Consider the following 17,749-nt stretch of genomic DNA (forward strand, 5'->3'; position numbering starts at 1 on the left):
GCGAAGAGCTGTACAGGATAAGAAAAATAACCCTGTTATGCTGCAGTGGCTTGGATATGTTGAAGGGCTTGAGATTTTTTTTTTTCCCCCACACACATATATTTTTACTACAGAATCATTTGTAGAAAAGACTATCTGTTAACTATTGAATGGTTTTGAACTCTTTCTTAAAAATCAGTTGCTCATAAATGTGTAAGTTTATTTCTAGAATCCATCCACATCCATCTGCAGAGAATTGTTTCTAATGCCAATACCATTCTGTCTTAATTGCTCTAAGTCTTCAAACCTGGTATAATCTTTCAAATTTGTTATTCTTTATAGAATTTATTTTGGGCATCTGATACCTTAGCATTTCCACATAAGCTTTTTAATTAGTTTGTAATTTTGTGCAAAAAAGCCTAGGAGGCTGTTGATTGCACTTGAATAAACAGGTCAATTTGAGGAAAAGTGACATCTTGAAAATGTTGACTCATCTAGTTCCTAAATAAAATATATTTTTCCAGTTTTGTAGGTTTTACAAATTTATAAAAACTTGTTCTGTAGTTTTCAGCATATGGAGTAGTATAGCATGTTTTCTTGCATTTTTCTGTAACATGTTTTCAGAGCTTTGGCATGTGATATTTTTAAAATTCCATTTTCCAGTTCATATGTAGAATAATTGATTTTGTTAAATAGATTCCTTAGGCTTTTCTACGTAGATGATCATGTCTTCTGTAAATGAAGACAATTTTGCTTCTTCTTTTTCAGCCATTTTAAATTATTTCTCTTGGCTTACTGCACGGGATAAGCCCTCCAGTAGAACATTGGAATAAAGTGCAAAGAACAGATATTTTTGTTCTCAGTTTTATTTTATTTTATTTTTTATTTTTATTTTTTTTTAGAGATTTTATTTATTTATTCATGAGAGACACAGAGAGAGAGAGAGGCAGAGACACACAGGCAGAGGGAGAAGCAGGCTCCATGCAGGGAGCCCCCCTTGGGACTCGATCCCGGGTCTCCAGGATCGCACCCTGGGCTGCAGGCGGCGCTAACCGCTGCGCTACTGGAGCTGCCCTTGTTCTGAGTTTTAGTGGGAAGGCATTGAGTATTTCACAATTAATGTATTACTGACTATGAGTTTTTTGTAGATGGTTTTTTTATCAGGTTGAGGACGTTTTCCTTTCTTACTGAGAGGTTTTATCATGAGTGGGTGTTATAATTTCTTTTGAAATGACCGTGTGTTTTCTTTTTCATTCTGTTGAAATGGTGATTTAAATTGTTTAATTTTTGAATCAACCTTCCTTTCCAAGGATAAACCTCATTTGATCATGATATATTACACTTTTTATTTTCAATTTGCTAATGTTTTCAGAAAGATTTTTATGTCTGTGTCATGAGAGGTATTTATCTCTGGCTTTATTTATATTGTTTTTAGATTTGGTATCAAAGTAATACTGGTTTCGTAAAATGGGTTAGGAAATGTTTCCTTGTCCTCTATATTCTGAAAAAGTTTACATATGATTGGTATTACTTCTTTTTGAGTTCCTCCTCAAATTCATTATTTACCTGGACTCTATCAGAGTGTCTTTATTGGAGAGCTGTCTAGGGGAACTTGGTATCAAGGATTCCTCTATGTAAATTTCTGGAATTCTTTTGACTAGTTCCCTCTTTTTGTTATTTTGCCCAATAAATTTTATTTGCCTCAGCCTCTTCAGGTTTTGATCACTGTCCCCTCTGCTCAATATGATTGTTAGACCCTGCCAGGGTCCAGTTAGGGCCTGGAGAATAGAAAACTGGGACAGACACTCATGGTTTTCACCTGTCTCATTTCTTTTCTCTCAGCAGTCACAGATTTGCTGTTCATTACTTATTGTGTGATGTCTGAAAACAGTTGTTTCATATATCTTGTCTCGTTTTCTAGTTGTTTATGCTGGTAGGCCTGGTTTGTTACTCTTTCTGTCATGGCTGAAGGTAGAAATGTATAAATAACCTTTGAACTTTATAATAATGTAATTGTGAATGTTGATCTAACCAAAATTAGGGTGGAAGATTAGAAAGTAGACTTGCAACGTATGGTTAGTCTGCTTGAAAGAAAACTAAATTGTCAATTTGCATAATGTGATAATATGTAGAACTGAAAAATGGAGAAGTAGCCATACAAGCATCATATTTAATGATTTGTCAGTAAATGACAAAATAATCATCTAAATGAGTCTAACAGGATTATTCTAGAGAGAGGCAGCTGGTTCAGGGAAAGAAGAAAATGAAAGATTATTCTTTTCCCCAATAAACCCTGTAGAACTGTTTGACTAGGAACATATACAGAAAATTATCAGAGAAGCTAGGGAAATCATAAAAGAGAAGATATAGTAGTACTGGTATTAGTTATAATCAAATTCAAGATCAAACACACTTAAAAAGGAAAAGAGGAATTTTTTAAATTATTAAATGTCCATAAGGTCATCGAATTTTATTTACTTAACAGTAGAGCTTTGAGGTAGAATGAGCTGATATAAAAATACCATAAGAAATTATATATCCACATCTATAATGGAGAGACTTTTCACTTTTATATTTTAGAATTTGATACATGAAATAGACCAATAAAAAAAAGGAAATGGAAAATTTGAATAACACAGCAAGCGTATGTGTTTGTACATGAACACAATTTTGTGTAAATTAATAAAAACTTTTATTTTTTAACTTTATTTATTTATAAGTAAGTAATCTCTATACCCAATGTGGAGCTCAAACTTATGACCCCAAGATCAAGAGTCATGTGTTTTTCCAACTGAGGGAGCCAGGCAGCTCAGATTAGTACAAAACTTTAGAATACAAGTGTAGTGAGCACAAAAATGGACTGTTAGGGTACAGTGGAAATATTAACCAGTTCCAAAAAGAACTCAGTTATGTTCTTTTTATTTATCTGCTTAGGGTTTATAGAGCTTTTAAAATCTGTGTGTTGGTGAGTTTCATTAGTTCTGGGGCGGGGAATCAGCTATCATCTATTCAAATATTGTCTTTATTCTCTTTGCTCTCCTTTTGGGACTCTGTTACATATTTTTCAGATTTGTTTTCACTGCTTTTCATGTCTCCTAATCTCTTTTGTGTTTTTTTTTTCCCTTAATGCATTAATGGATGATTTCTTCTGATCTTTCTTTTTGTGTTTGAATTTTTTTTTTAGGTCTAGTCTTTTGCTAAATATAAATATGTCGGGCAGCCCAGGTGGCTCAGCGGTTTAGTGCCGCCTTCAGCCAGGGTGTGATCCTGGAGACCCGGGATCGAGTTCCGCATCAGGCTTCCTGCATGGAGCCTGCTTCTCCCTCTGCTTGTGTCTCTGCCTCTCTGTCTCTCTCTCTCTTTCTCTCTGCGTGTGTGTCTCTCTCATGAATAAATAAATAAAATATTTAAAAAAAAAATAAATAAATATGAATGTCTATTGAGTATTAACATTTTGCCTTTCTAGATGTAATGTTTGTTCTGTTTGTTCTCTTTTCTTACTTGATATATTTTAAATAAATTTTTGTACCCTGTACATACTTTCAAGTTTATCATATATTTGTTTAAATAAGCATTACTGTTTTAAAATCTATGTCTAATAATTCCAGTTGCTGATGTCTGTGAGGAATGTTTCTACTGGTTGATGTTCATGTTGTTTTATTTCTTTATGTGCTTGGTTATATCTATGCCTGCTTCCTGGTTGTTGTCACTGAATTATTTGTAGGGTTGTCCAGGGCCCGAGGTAGATTTGCCCTTCTCTAGAGAAACTTTGATTTGGCTTCTGCTGGATCCATGAAATGCCATTAGGGATGCCTCAAGCATATGGTCGCTGTTGGGGCCAAGTATAAAGGCCTTAGGTCTCTAGGAGGTGAATCTTCCCTAAGGTTGGTTTCAGCAGCTTCTTCAGAATGTTTTTCTACTATCCTCATTTTTTGTATCTTGTTCTGACCTCTCTGTAGTTTGTTCTTATCCTGAGACTGAAAGAGTCTTTGGGGGGCAGGCTGGGTCTCAGTTTACCATGGGTTTGAGCTCCCCAAAGACTCTTCCCTTGGGCTGGCCTTGAGCTTTGAATGCTGACCCTCTCCTCATATGTTGTTATTCAGACTTTACACTTATCTCTCTGGATTTTGACTTTTATACAGAAATTGTCTTGGGACTTCCCCACTGTGGATCACTATTGTTTCTAAGGTCCTGGTTAAAAAATAAAACTTTATATTGTATTTTTTATTGTTTCTAGGAGGAGGAAAAGTTAAAGCTGTGAATATATTTATTGGAAAATGAAAAACAAAAAATTAATGACCTAATTTCCACATTAAGAAACAAGAAAGAGTAGTAAACATTGTGACAATGGAAGCAGGGATTAAGCAGAATTTGATGAAATTGTTATACTTCAGTAAAAGAGCTGGTTTCTCTGAAAGACTAATAAAATAATCAAACTCTTGGCAAGTCTGATCAGAAAGTAAAGAGAAAAGACATAGACATATATTGAAAATAAAAGCGGGACCATAATTACACATGTGAAAGAAACTGACTACACTAGAGAATATAAAACATTGTAATTAATAGTTCGGCAGTTTATCATCAAATTAACACTATTAAAAATATTTTACACATTAAAACTGGTTCTCTACAGGTGCCATAATTTCCATTAGTTTGACAGCACATTAGTAATATATTTACAGAAAATTTTCCTGCTTATACTTTTTCATTTGATGTTACATTCCTAGAAAATTAAGTTTAGTATACATGTTTTAGTCAAAAAGTAAACCACATGCATTTTTCATCTTCCAGTTTTAGTCTTCCTCCCTTACTCATCTCTTTGTATCAGCTTATTAATTTTATGTCATTAGGTTTGTGGAGTAGGTATTTATGGTGGTATGTGTGTGGTGGAGCACTGTCATGGAATGTGTGTTTTTCCAACTTTTTCTGGAACGTTTAGAAAAGTTAAGATTTTTTTAAAGAAAAATTAACCATGTTAAATTCTCAGTTCTAGAGAGTAGCTTGGTGTTCATTTGGGAAATATTTATGGAGTGCCTAAAATGTGCACTACTAGCTTTATATTTCATCCTGGAGAAAGACTTCAGGTCATGCAAAAGTCACATGAGTTACCAAGTCAGCTGTTTTATATGCCTCCTACTCACAAGTAAGTTGGAGTATGCCAGATAGGACCAATTAGCTGGCAGATTCAGATTCTTATTTTATTTTATTTTCAGATTTTTAATTGTGGAAATCAAATGATATGGGTGCTTGTGTCCTCCAGGACCACTAAGAATTACGTCTGATTATTTAAAAACAGGATTTTTGGAGACCTTATGATATTACCAATAGAAGCTGAGGAACATAAAGAGAAGTCTCACTTTCTTAATTGCCTTCGACACTAATCTGAGTGTGTTCACAAATTTGAGGGGTTTTATATTTTGTGTTTTATTTACGTATGAAAAGTTGAAAGTACCTTTATGTTAAAAACATAGCAAGGTTTCAGGCTTTTGAATACTCTTTCCACTCTACTTCCTTTCTACTTTTTTTCTTGATGACATCATTTCTCTTATTCCCTTTTCCTATGTTCTGATAGGCACAGTTTCCTACTTCTGGGATCTCTTCATGTCCACTTAGATACGTGTATTTAATATGTCCCATCTTTCATCTGCTATTAACTATTTATTTATATTTTCAGGGGCGGGGAGGGGCAAAGGGAAAGAGAGAATGTTAAGCAGGCTCTATGCCTAGCACAAAGCCCAATGCAGAGCTCGATTTCACAACCCTGAAATCATGACCTGAGCTAAAATCAAGAGTCAGACATTTAGCAGACTGAGTCAATCCAGGCACCCCTATTTTTTATTAGTAGTAATAAGGACACGGTTTTAATCACTTTATAAATGTATATCTTTTCTAACTCTTAGAGAAACCTTCCTTAATAAAGTACTGTGATTCCTATTTTGCAGAAGAGATGAATGAGGCAGGCAGGTCACATAACTTATAGCCAGTGTCTCTCAGATAGTAAAGAGGAGCCAAGATTCAAAGCCAGGCAATGTGATTCCACAGCTCTTATTCAGGCCACCAGGGTAGCCTTGGCATTAGCGTAGGAATGAAAACAATATTGTAATGACAAGAAAGGGGAAAAAATTATAACAGTGTAATTGCTAGTATTTATTGAAGGATTACTGTGTGCTAGACATGACAATAATGGCTTTATAAGAGTTATTTTACTTTTACACCAGCCTTTAAGATTATTTTCATCTTACTCTTGAGGATACTGAGGTATAGAGTTTCATTAACTTGCTTAATATCCACATGGTTAGTTAGTAAGTGTTGGAAACCAAAGTTAAGCTCCTGACCCAGAATGTCTATGGATTGTTGTTTATATGCCCATTTATGTTCTGTTTAGATTGGCAATGAATTAAAGAATAAATACTTCATTAATTTTCTGGCACATAGTAAGTTTTCATTAAGTATTTGTGAATTGTAATATATAAACCTATGTTTAGATGAGATAACTTACACTCCTTGCCTCTTACACAGCATCCTAGAAGCTTATTTTTCCTGTCAACTCTGCTAGGCACTATAGGGAATACCATAATTGTATTTTTTAAAATTATAGAACCTTTGGTGGTGTTTTATGTTTTATAAGTGCTAAAAGTAGTCTGTGCTAAAGCTCAAAAAAATAAGTGTTTTAAAAACTTTATTTTGAATGTATTAAATAAAAATATCTTAAGCAATTAAAAGATTTAGAAAAAGGAGTGTAACAACCACATACCCATCATCCAGAATAGTTGTTTATCCATGTAGTTTATTTCTTTCCTTATTTAATGCTAATTTCTGTGTTTGTTTTATGCTTAAAGCCATATCCAGAAGACCCAGCAGTTTATAAACCACTCTCCCAGGAAGAATTGCAAAGGATAAAGAATGAGAAAAAACAGAAGCAGAATGAGAGAAAACAGAAAATATCAGAAAACCGCAAACATTTGGCTAGTGTACGTGTTGTACAAAAAAACCTTGTCTTTGTTGTAGGACTGTCTCAGCGCCTAGCAGATCCAGAGGTAAGTCCTCTTCTGTTTTCGTTCTCAACTTGACATTTTTTTATTTTTGCTTGTCTTATTTGGAAATAACAGCTGACCTTGCCTATTAGCTGGATTCCCCTGAAATTATTAAGACTTAGGAGAGAATGGGAAATGATTTTTTAATTATCTCTAGGAAACCAATGACCACTTGTGATCTTAGGCAGGTTCTTAATCTTTCTTGGCCTCATTTTCTTCAGTTGTGAAACGAGGAAGTTGAACTAGATCTCTGAAATCTCCTTTAGTGCTAATAATCTGAAAATTGGTTAATGGTTCTTTTTTTGCTATTCTGGCTAATGTGTGACATGACTACTGTGTTTCTTTTTTCTGTATAAAGAATCACAGTGAACATGCAGTTACATGAACCCACTAGAGATCTGCATTTTTTAAAAATCCTGTCTACATAGTGATTCTTGGTTATTGAACAATAATAGAACTGCTGCTATGCTGTACCATCATTCTTTATTCTTTTATTTTAAGCCAATTTTGGGGAAATAATTTGATGAAGGAAAATAATGGACCAGGTTCTTTGTCATTTGTTTGGAGGCAGGGGAGACCCTTTGTTCATTACTTCTTTTTTCTTTTTTCACCACCTGTGTTATCAGAGTATGTTGACTTCATAACTTTGCCTGATGCCCTTGGTTGTACATCTGCTAATTTTTAGTTTCTGATGTATTAGGAGGTACTGACTAGATTGATGGCAGAGCATGTAGAAGCTGCTTCAAGCCAGATAGTTTACTTCAGTAGGAAAGAGTTGGATTTGGGGGATCTGCCAAAAGTGCTCCTTGAGAAGGGTTTTGAGTCATGCTCATCGTGGTACCCCTAAGAGGGAGGATTATAGTGAAAATGCCGAGGGAGGTGGAAATCTTCACACTTGGCTAAGTGGGCAAAAGGCCCCAGAGGAAAGAAATTTAAGGAATGTAAAAATTGATTTTGTAAAGGCAATTTAGAGAGAGTAATACATATTTATTAAAGATGAGTTTACTATGTATTTGAGTCTGTGAAGGGCTTCAGTGGAAAAGAACTTAAGGGAGACCATACTAAGAAGACTAAGAAGCCTTTATCATTGGCAATAAACACAGAGGCAGCTCTAGAATTACTTGGACCTAAGTCAGGGGATACTGGCTTTAGTGGGCGGCAGGAGTCCCTCTGGAGACCAGGTTCTTTCCAGAGCCAAAGGGAGCTGATCTACAGTTCTACAGGAAAAGACTTCAGGAAGACTTGTTAAGGATGAGAGCTCATTTTAGGCTATGACTCAACCTCAGCAGCCAGTTCTTTTTTGTTGTTTTGTTTCTGATTCCTCCGGTGGACAGAATCCCACTTCCCTGTGACAATTTTCCTGAACACTACTACAGCTTTACACTGGTCCTTCTGTCTTCCCCTTTCAGCTCTGCCTTTTTCTCTAACCAGACAGCGTTTCCCTCTGCAAGCTTTTTTTTTTTAATTTTATCCGTCTCTTTTTATTCTTACTAATCTTATTGATTAGAATCTCCTGAACCTGCTGTTCCGGTAAACTAATGGAACTTTTATTTTGATTTGACAACTCTTGGATATGCATGTACCTGATTTTGCTACTACATCCTGGGTCCTATCACCTATAATACTGGAGGCATATGGGGAGCAGCGCCCAAAAATTAAGCCATAGTCTCAGTCTGATGTTTGAATTATAGATTTCCTACCTCCTCTTTAGATTCTGTGATTTGTTTTTATTTACTTAACAATGGTTTCTTATTTCCACTTCAAAAGACAAGACTCCAGTAACATTAATCTGGAGAACTGCTACACAGAAAAAAAATTAATCTAGGTGGTAACTAGTGAGAGAGGTTTATCTTGAATCTCAATGTGCTTTGAAAAAGCACTCTACTTGTTTTATCCTTTTGAAATCCTCTCTTGGTGAGAGGACAGCGAACATTTTTAAACATTGATTTCTCTCATTTATTTCTCTTGAAACCCTAGGAAGACCAAAGACCAGTGTTTTATTTGTTCAGTCCTACCACTTCTAAATAATAATATCTTAACAAATTCTCTTATTTTATTGTATAATCTTTTCAGTTTGGAAGACTTAAAGTCAGCTCTATTAGAAAATTTGAAGTTTCAAGTTGTTGTGTAACTTTCAGGTCAGAGAAGATCCTATTTACTTATTTTTGGATGATGAATAATTTGATATTTGACTAAATTCTGATTAGCAAAACAGAAGAGTTAAGGCAAAATTCAAGCTCATTTTGAAAATAATATTTGTGCATCAGAAAACTTAATACCAAGATTGATTGTCAAATCAGTATTCATTTGTTGATCCATTAAAAAAAACTATTTTATTTTTTTTTAATTTTTATTTATTTATGATAGTCAGAGAGAGAGAGAGGCAGAGACATAGGCAGAGGGAGAAGCAGGCTCCATGCACCGGGAGCCCGACGTGGGATTCGATCCTGGATCTCCAGGATCACGCCCCGGGCCAAAGGCAGGCGCTAAACCGCTGCGCCACCCAGGGATCCCCAAAAAAACTATTTTAGAAGACGGGGTAGATAGCTAGAGGTAGTGATTAGAGGTAATCATCTTCTAAGTCCTGAAATTTCAGATTTGCTGGAACCTAATTCATTCATTTTGTAAAGTAACTCTTGAATACTTTCCATATTTTAGGTACTTTGATGTTGGAGGTAAAGTAATTTAGCAAGCCAGACACAGTCTCTACCCTTAACTAATTTATAGACTATTAAGACAGAGTTTAATTACTTTTAAGTGTGCTGAACATTTAAAACAGGGAAGTGTATTATATGTTCTAGGGAACATATAATAGTGGGGAACTTGGCTAATATAGAGATCCACAAAAAGCCTCCCTAAGGAAAGGATACTTAAGAATTACTAGAGACTGGCTAGGAAGCATATAAGGACAAGAGTGTCCCAGGTATATGGTGGTCTGAGAGAGCAGCTTGTTTGAGGAACTAAAAGACTTTAAAGACAGAACCAGGTTGTTTTACAAGTGAGAAATTGAGGCATAGGGAAGTTAAATGACTTCTCTGGAATCACGCAGCTGTTTCATGGCGGAGGCAGGACTAGGAACCACCCCCCTTCCCTTTAGTTTTAAAGGTCCTATTCCAGTATATTTTATGCTGATGATTGGTCTGTTGTTCATCCATTCCCCTAATTTATCCATTCATCCTTCTGTCTGCTTATCAAGTTTTTTATTTTGTCTCTAATATCCATGAACACTTGACTGTGTTCCCACAGAATATATAGGAAGACATTTTATTTTATTTAAAAAAAATTTTTTTAGGAAGACATTTTAAACATTACACATGCCACTGGGCATTTAGAATTCTGTCATGTGGCCTTTTATAGTCTATATTAGTATTCAGGCTGGCTCACTGTAAAGCAAATACATGATATTTAATATATGAATAATGTGGGGGTATGCAGGGTGCTTTACCAACTCCCCATACTTCTTAATCACTAGAATGCTGATTTGCTAGTTGTATGTTTACATAGGATCTGCAGTATTTAACTTAACTTAGAAACTTTAAATATTTGAATTTCCCTTGCCTGGGCAAGCCATTTCTTATCAGCCATAGGCCATTTGCTAATATTTTGAGGCCCACCAGTGTTCCTTATCCAAATAATTCTTGTTGTTCAATGCTAAAAGAGTTATTTTTCTGTAAACATTTATTGAGTACCTACAATGTGCTGGGTAGTATTTAAGACACTGAGTGTACACCAACATAAAGGTAGTCCCTGCTTATTTTCAAACGAACAGTATAATATATGGGAAGTGCTCTGTGCTATGGAGGCACAAGAGAGAGCACTCGATCTTATTGGGGAGGTATGTGCCCTTCCACATACCACATTTTTGAGGTAAAGTGTTTCTGGTACAAGCACTCTACAGATTCTTCAGGATGAGAAAGATCTCAGTCTGCGAGCGATTTGTTTGGCTGGAGGGTTAGAGTGCAGTGGTGACAGATGAGACTGGTGAGGTTATGATTTTCAATCTTATCAGAGCCAGTACCCATTTTTAAAAATGTTTTGTAACACTCTTTGATTTTTATGAAGTGACTCCATGAAATAAAGAAATAAAAGGCACTAAAAGGGAAATAAGTATAAAAAGACTATCTCTGCATGTTAATTTTGGATACCACTACTCTAGAACATTGCTACTCAAAATGTGCTTTCTGAGCTGGTAGCCCTAGTATCACCTAGGTGCTTATTAGGTAAACTCAGGCCTTGCTTCAGAGCCACTAGATCTGAATATGCAATTTCACTAGATCCTCAAATGATTTGTATGCAATTCAAGTTTGGGAAGTACTGTTTTTAAGTACATAATAAAATAATAAGATGCTCACATCTGTGTGTAGAATCAATGTGAGTGTGACACCTACAAAGGCAGATTGTTACAGTTATATATGTATTGGTAACCCAGGTATATGAAAAGCCAAAGATGTGATTTTTTTTGAAGTAACTTTTCGTGTAATCCTGAAAAAAGCACTTGGAGTCTTTCCTTAATTACATATTATTTTCTTTCCTATAAATTCAACACATGTCAGAACTGTAGGGAACTACTTTGAGTTTATATGTAATGTGGAATTTGTTTCTAAGTTCACTTAATTATAAATAGGCTTCTCAGCTACACGAATGTCTTATAAGACATTCAAAAGTTGTGCAGGACAGTTCTTTATTGTGCAGGAGGCAGAGCATTGTAAGCCATTCCTGGCTCCCATCCACTGAACATAAGTATTACCTCCCGGTCACTTTGACAACCTCCTCCTGTAAAAGCTCCCACAGATTTTTAAAATGCTCCCTTGAATGCTGCCTTCATTGAGAGCTGCTACCATAAACTCAGATGTGATTTGAGATGCTGATACAGAACAATGTATGACCAGCCTGAACTCTTTGAAGCAGGTATTTCAACTGTGAAGCCCTTTGCTGAGTTGGTATGCATCAAGTTAGATATTGAATGCAGTTTTAAACTCTACCAGCCAGGGAGCTTTTCAAAATAAACTCCTCCCTACTCCTCAACCCTGAGACTTTGCAGTATACAACCTGAGAGTTATTGCCTTTGCCACTTAATAGTCTCATTTGTTTCGGGGGATTTGGTGGAAAAAAGATTGAAAACCAATATGGTCACCTCATTTTATAATCCATTAAAATTGGCTGTAGAAAACAGAACAGCCCTATACTTATAAGAACCAAAGTAGGGGATCCCTGGGTGGCTCAGCGGTTTAGCGCCTGCCTTCAGCCCAGGGCCTGGTCCTGGAGTCCCAGAATTAAGTCCCACATCAGGCTCCCTGCATGGAGCCTGCTTCTCCCTCTGCCTGTGTCTCTGCTTCGCTCTTTCTCAGTGTCTCTCATGAACAAATAAATACAATCTTAAAAAAAAAAAAAGAACCAAAGTAAAATGTGGTAAAAATAATGATATTGGGGCACCTGGATGGCTCATTCGGTTAAGGTCTGCCTTCTGCTCAGGTCATGATCCCAGGGTCCTGGAATTGAACCATCACATGGTGCTCCTCCCTGTGCAGCAGGGAGTCTGCTTCTCTCTCTCCCTCTGCCTGCTGCTCTCCCTGCTGGTGGTCTCTCTCTCCTTCTCTGTCAAATAAAGTCTTTAAAAAGATTATTAATTGAGGGACGCCTGGGTTGCTCTGCAGTTGCCTTCAGCTCAGGACATGGTCCTGGAGTCCTGGGATCTGCTTCTCTCTCTCTCTCTCTCTCTCTCTCTCTCTCTCTCTCTCTCTGTGTCTCTCATTGTGTGTCTCAATAAGTAAATAAATTTTTTTTAAATTATTAATTGAAAACTGTTAAGGATTAATGATACCTCAACCATAGACTCACAAAGCTTTGATTCTGTTATGCAGACCATATTAGCTAAGCTGTAAGTATGTGAGAATGTTATCAAATTAGAGTGGAACGAATACTTTGCACACACATGGACAAGTACACTCAAAGTTTTCCTTGAGAGAGACCTTGCTATTTGGGAAGACTGTAGGAACAGTAGGTCTGTAGATAAATTCTAGGAAAAGAACAAAATTTAATTTTTTTTCAAAATTTAATTTTGAAGTAGTTGTAAATTACAGGAAAGATTTATGTATCAAGTTACATATTGGTCAAATTAGCCAAAGTGTGAAGTCTGTAAGAGAAGATAAGTGAATGCTTGTAGTGATCACAAAGTAGAGGAGGTGACACGGGTATGAGGGGGAATAACCACTGAGAAGTAATCACATAATAGATTGAAAGAAATATATAAATTTGTTTTCCTCATTTTTTTCCATCCATCATTACATATATGTTATTTACCAGGAGAAGGGAGGAAAAAACAGATGATCAAGAAGTGGTAAAATTGACACAAAGAAGCTAAGTACACACGTACACAAGTGATAAAGCATGAATCCTAAAGTTGAGGAACGTTGTTACCATATTTGCTATTTGTAGCTTTAATGTAATATATCAAATGTTATATAGAATAGATTAATGAGTAAAGACTGTCCTGTATGTCTGTTCTTGAGTTTCTGTCTCTGCTTAATACATAATTATTTTGGTCATTGTTTTGAGAATTACTTTTTCATAAGGATCATCTGTTAATGAAAATGTGGTTAAGATATTTGATCTGTTTGGTGTTAAGAACACTGTGAAGATAAGATCCCACGTATTATTGGTGCAGATATTAGAACATAGTGGATAATACCAAACTTAGAGAATCTTAGTTTCCATGTAATGGGCCAATAAAAAGTAACTTTTAAACTCTGTTGATGATTTCCTGTAGGTTAACCATACAGATTGTAATTAGGAAGTTTTTATTAATAAACTTTAAAGGGATGCCTGGGTGGCTCAGCAGTTAAGCATGTGTCTTTGACACAGGGCTTGATCCTGGAGTTCCAGGATGGAGTCCCACATCGGGCTTCCTGCAGGGAGCCTGCTTCTCCCTCTGCCTATGTCTCTCTGCCTCTGTGTGTGTGTGTGTGTGTGTGTGTGTGTGTCTCTCATGAATAAATAAATAAAATCTTAACCAAAAAAAAAAAAAAAAAAGAAAAGGAAAGAAAGAAAAAGAAAACTTTAAAAATTATTTTCCTTTCTCTGAAGGGGGATGCTGTATGCCCCCATTATAAAGAGAACATTGATGAATATTGGGATACATTATACCTTATTTCTTCTTTTATAGGTTTTGAAACGACCAGAATATTTTGGGAAGTTTGGTAAAATACATAAAGTTGTCATCAATAATAGCACATCATATGCAGGCTCACAGGTAACTAATTGTAGAGACTTTTGCTCTTCCTCCCTATGGTCTAGGCTTGACCTGGGCAGTTCAGAAAGAAAATTTGCTTTCTGTGATGAGAAAGCCTAAAGGTCAAGGATTTAAGCAGTGTAGTGACCTCTGCTGGTGGGATGGGGGAATTTCTGGTGCTCATTTGACTTCTGGACTTAACAGTGAATTAATAGTAGTAAGAAATAGTAATACAAAGTTTAGGTGATGGTTTGAGGGGGAGAGGGAATTGAGTCCATTATCACACAGTGTAATAATTAAGTGATGATTTCCAATTATTTTCAAATATTGAAAACTTAGTAGAGCATCTTTGTTATGCTGGTATCAGCAGTTAGAATACTCTTGCAAACTGCATTTATTTTGGGGAGACCATAATTTGACAAAATGTCTTAAAGCTTTATTTTTTAAATCTGACTTTCAAAGTTTGTTGTAACCTTGACAAGCCTGTCAAATGACTTTCAAAAGATAAATACAAATCCACAGGTGATACTTTATCTGCATGTATTTTAGTCTACTTAAAATCAGATAAAATTCAATAATTATGATTGTTTTAAGAAGAGCTAGTATATGGTTTAATCAAAACTACTAGTATTTCTAATTATTATCATTGATGGTAGTAGTAGTAGTAAAGGCCTTTAGAATTCCCTAGGCAGGGTGCAAAGGAATGGTTTTTAATTTTTTTTTTTTAATTTGAAACTAGTAACCGTGTGTTTTCACTTTAGGGTCCAAGTGCCAGTGCTTACGTAACCTACATCCGGTCAGAAGATGCTCTCAGAGCCATACAGTGTGTCAACAACGTGGTAGTAGATGGCAGAACACTTAAGGTAATATGGTCCTCTTGATTTTCTTTAAGGGGGACGAGAGAAAAGGTGGTAAATAGGGGAGAGCCTACCATTTACATATCACATTTAGAGGGAGTATATTTGAAGATTTGCTTCTTAAGCATCTGTACTAACTAACTTATCAGAGCTGATTTGTTTATTGACAGCTTATGTAGGTAGGAATAAACACATTCATTATTAGGTGATCATCTTTAAAAATATCCTGTATTTACACACAATCTTATTTTGTGAAAATAGGACCTGGTATTCTTATCAAAAATAGATAATGATTCTGCTTTGTCATTCTTCAAGATTTGGCCATTGATCAATTCAGGTTTAAGTAAAGGGTTACATTAAGCCATCCTTTATACAGATGGAAAAAGGATGGCATAAATAGAAAAAAGAATTTGTTTTCTTGGGTGCCTAAGTTTTGTAACATGGAATGGATTTTGTACATGTCTTCTGATCTCTAGGGGTGATGATTTGGGTACTCAAGTTCTGGAAACCCTAACTGAAGTGTTTTCTTTAGTTCTTCGAAAAGGAGCATCATATTAGTAATTCCTGCTAGTAATAGTTTAGTTCTCTAGTATTGAGAAGCATACTTCTTTGATCATGTCTGTGCCTCATTTGAGGTGAAGTGAAAACACCAAACAAGGAAATTCTTACTGTCAATTCACATTTTGGGTCCTTTTTTCCCCTTCCCTACTCTTTCTGCAGGCATCTCTAGGTACAACAAAATACTGCAGTTACTTCTTAAAGAATATGCAGTGCCCAAAGCCTGACTGCATGTATCTACATGAATTGGGGGATGAGGCGGCCAGCTTCACAAAAGAGGAAATGCAGGTAGTAAATTAATGTGAATTACGAACTTCGCAGGAAAGGGAGTATCTTTCTCTATAAGTTAAAATTGTAAAAGCAAAAACTAGGGATTTAATTTTTTAAAATTATTATTAAAGTAGCATCTTCCATACAGTGTTCCATGGAATGTCTGTTCTACAGAATCTTGTTATAATGAAACTGGGTCTGTAGTCCATCAAGTTTGGAATGCTAGATTAATGAAGATAAATAGATTTCTTTCCTGCAGGACTTCTCAGAGTCTTTAATATACTGATACCTATCCAAGAAAGGAATTTACAATCAGAACCAAGGAAAGCATTTTAATGCTACTTTAGGGGGAATATAAACAAAATGAAAGCAAAGTGGGTTACTGTAATTATAAAGTTTTTTCCTTCCTAATTTCCACTCTTTACAGAACATGCTAGAAAAGAACAACCTATCAAATGTTGCTGATAACCTAACATTTTTATAAAATGATTCTCCCCATGAAAGTGTACACTGAGTCAGTGTCCTGTGAAGGGAGAATTGAAGGTTTATTATCCTATGTTGTTTTTTAGATTTCCTGTTCTCTGGTCTCCTTTCAATTTATAGTATTATAAACATATCTTTATAAGTAAAAATGTTGACCTTATGTATATTAAATAAGGATTATACCAAAGCACAATGCTGCACTTCTCTCTTATAGATGAGGATGTCAGATTGTTGCTATGGACTTTTGCAGGAATACTTCTCATTTAGAAGTGGGGGGAGCATTGAATGCCATCTTGGGCTCTGTAGGTCAACCTAGAGAAAGTCTAATAGGGTCTCTGTGAAGAGCACATTGTTAAAATGAAATATTACCCTTTTTTGACTTGGAGCTACTACAGATTTAAGTCTCATTATAATCAATTCATTGGAATTTCTTGATCGTATTTCTTTATGATCCAAAAACTGTGTTAAAATAAGGTCTCTATGACATTTAATGGGGACAAATGCCTTACTTTTTATCTAATAAGTGCTTCTTGAATTTTTTTCATTTTTTGGGTGAAACATTCTTGGATAGAATCTAAGGTGGAACCATTCCAATATAAATTTTGACAAGTAGAGAATATGTACCACTCATGCTATATTATATTGAAAATTTCTCTCAAAGAATGTCTAAACCCTAGTTTATCTCATTTTTGAGTGTTATTGAATTGTAAACAAAAATGGACAGACAGTCCTATGGAACTAACTTGTAATGGGATTTAACCTTTGTGGACTGCCCCTGTAAAATGATTTGAGTATTAGTTTTAGCTCTTAGTTACTAATGAAAGCCACAATGTCTCCTGAAGTATTGATTGTAGAAAAAAATTTCAAGGCTTTTCGTATTTTAAAGGTGTAAATCCACATCTAACTGTATTTTTCTTAATAATTCAGAATTCATATTGTTATGATAAATTCATCTGCTCTTCTTTATGTGAGTTTAAGATTATTTTGAAAGGAAGTTTCTTTATTAAGATAGTTCCTCTACATAGAAAGGAAATTTAAACAGATTATATCACGGCAAAAGTCAGAAGATCTTTCTTTATTGTTGCATAATTCAGAATTTAGTACCGTATGAAATATTTATAGATCCATTTGAAACAGCAGGAGCCCTCTCAGAACAGGGCATGATGCATTCATTGTTGAGTGTAAGGATGCAGTCATCTTTGCTTAAATGATGTTGCCCTTGCTTGTTTTTATTGTTTTGTTTTTGTTTTGATCTGTCCTGTTCTTGGTTTGGTTTTCCCATAACATCTAGTTAGAACACACTTCTAAAATAATTAAACAGTCCTGAAGGTAAGTAAAAA

General features: G+C 35.4%; 1 protein-coding gene across 7 annotated transcripts in view; it reads left to right on the forward strand.

The window, feature by feature from the left end:
- Positions 1–17,749, forward strand: part of CNOT4 (CCR4-NOT transcription complex subunit 4) — a 136,838-nt gene that overhangs the window by 63,358 nt on the left and 55,731 nt on the right. For all 7 annotated transcript variants that reach the window (XM_038559457.1, XM_038559456.1, XM_038559458.1 and 4 more), the window contains 4 exons: positions 6,819–7,016; positions 14,176–14,262; positions 15,003–15,104; positions 15,819–15,944. In XM_038559457.1, coding sequence (XP_038415385.1) covers positions 6,819–7,016; positions 14,176–14,262; positions 15,003–15,104; positions 15,819–15,944 — 513 coding nt within the window. The remainder of the gene's footprint in view (positions 1–6,818; positions 7,017–14,175; positions 14,263–15,002; positions 15,105–15,818; positions 15,945–17,749) is intronic.

Source organism: Canis lupus, chromosome 16, assembly GCF_011100685.1.
Source record: "Canis lupus familiaris isolate Mischka breed German Shepherd chromosome 16, alternate assembly UU_Cfam_GSD_1.0, whole genome shotgun sequence".
Taxonomy (NCBI): Eukaryota; Metazoa; Chordata; class Mammalia; order Carnivora; family Canidae; genus Canis; species Canis lupus.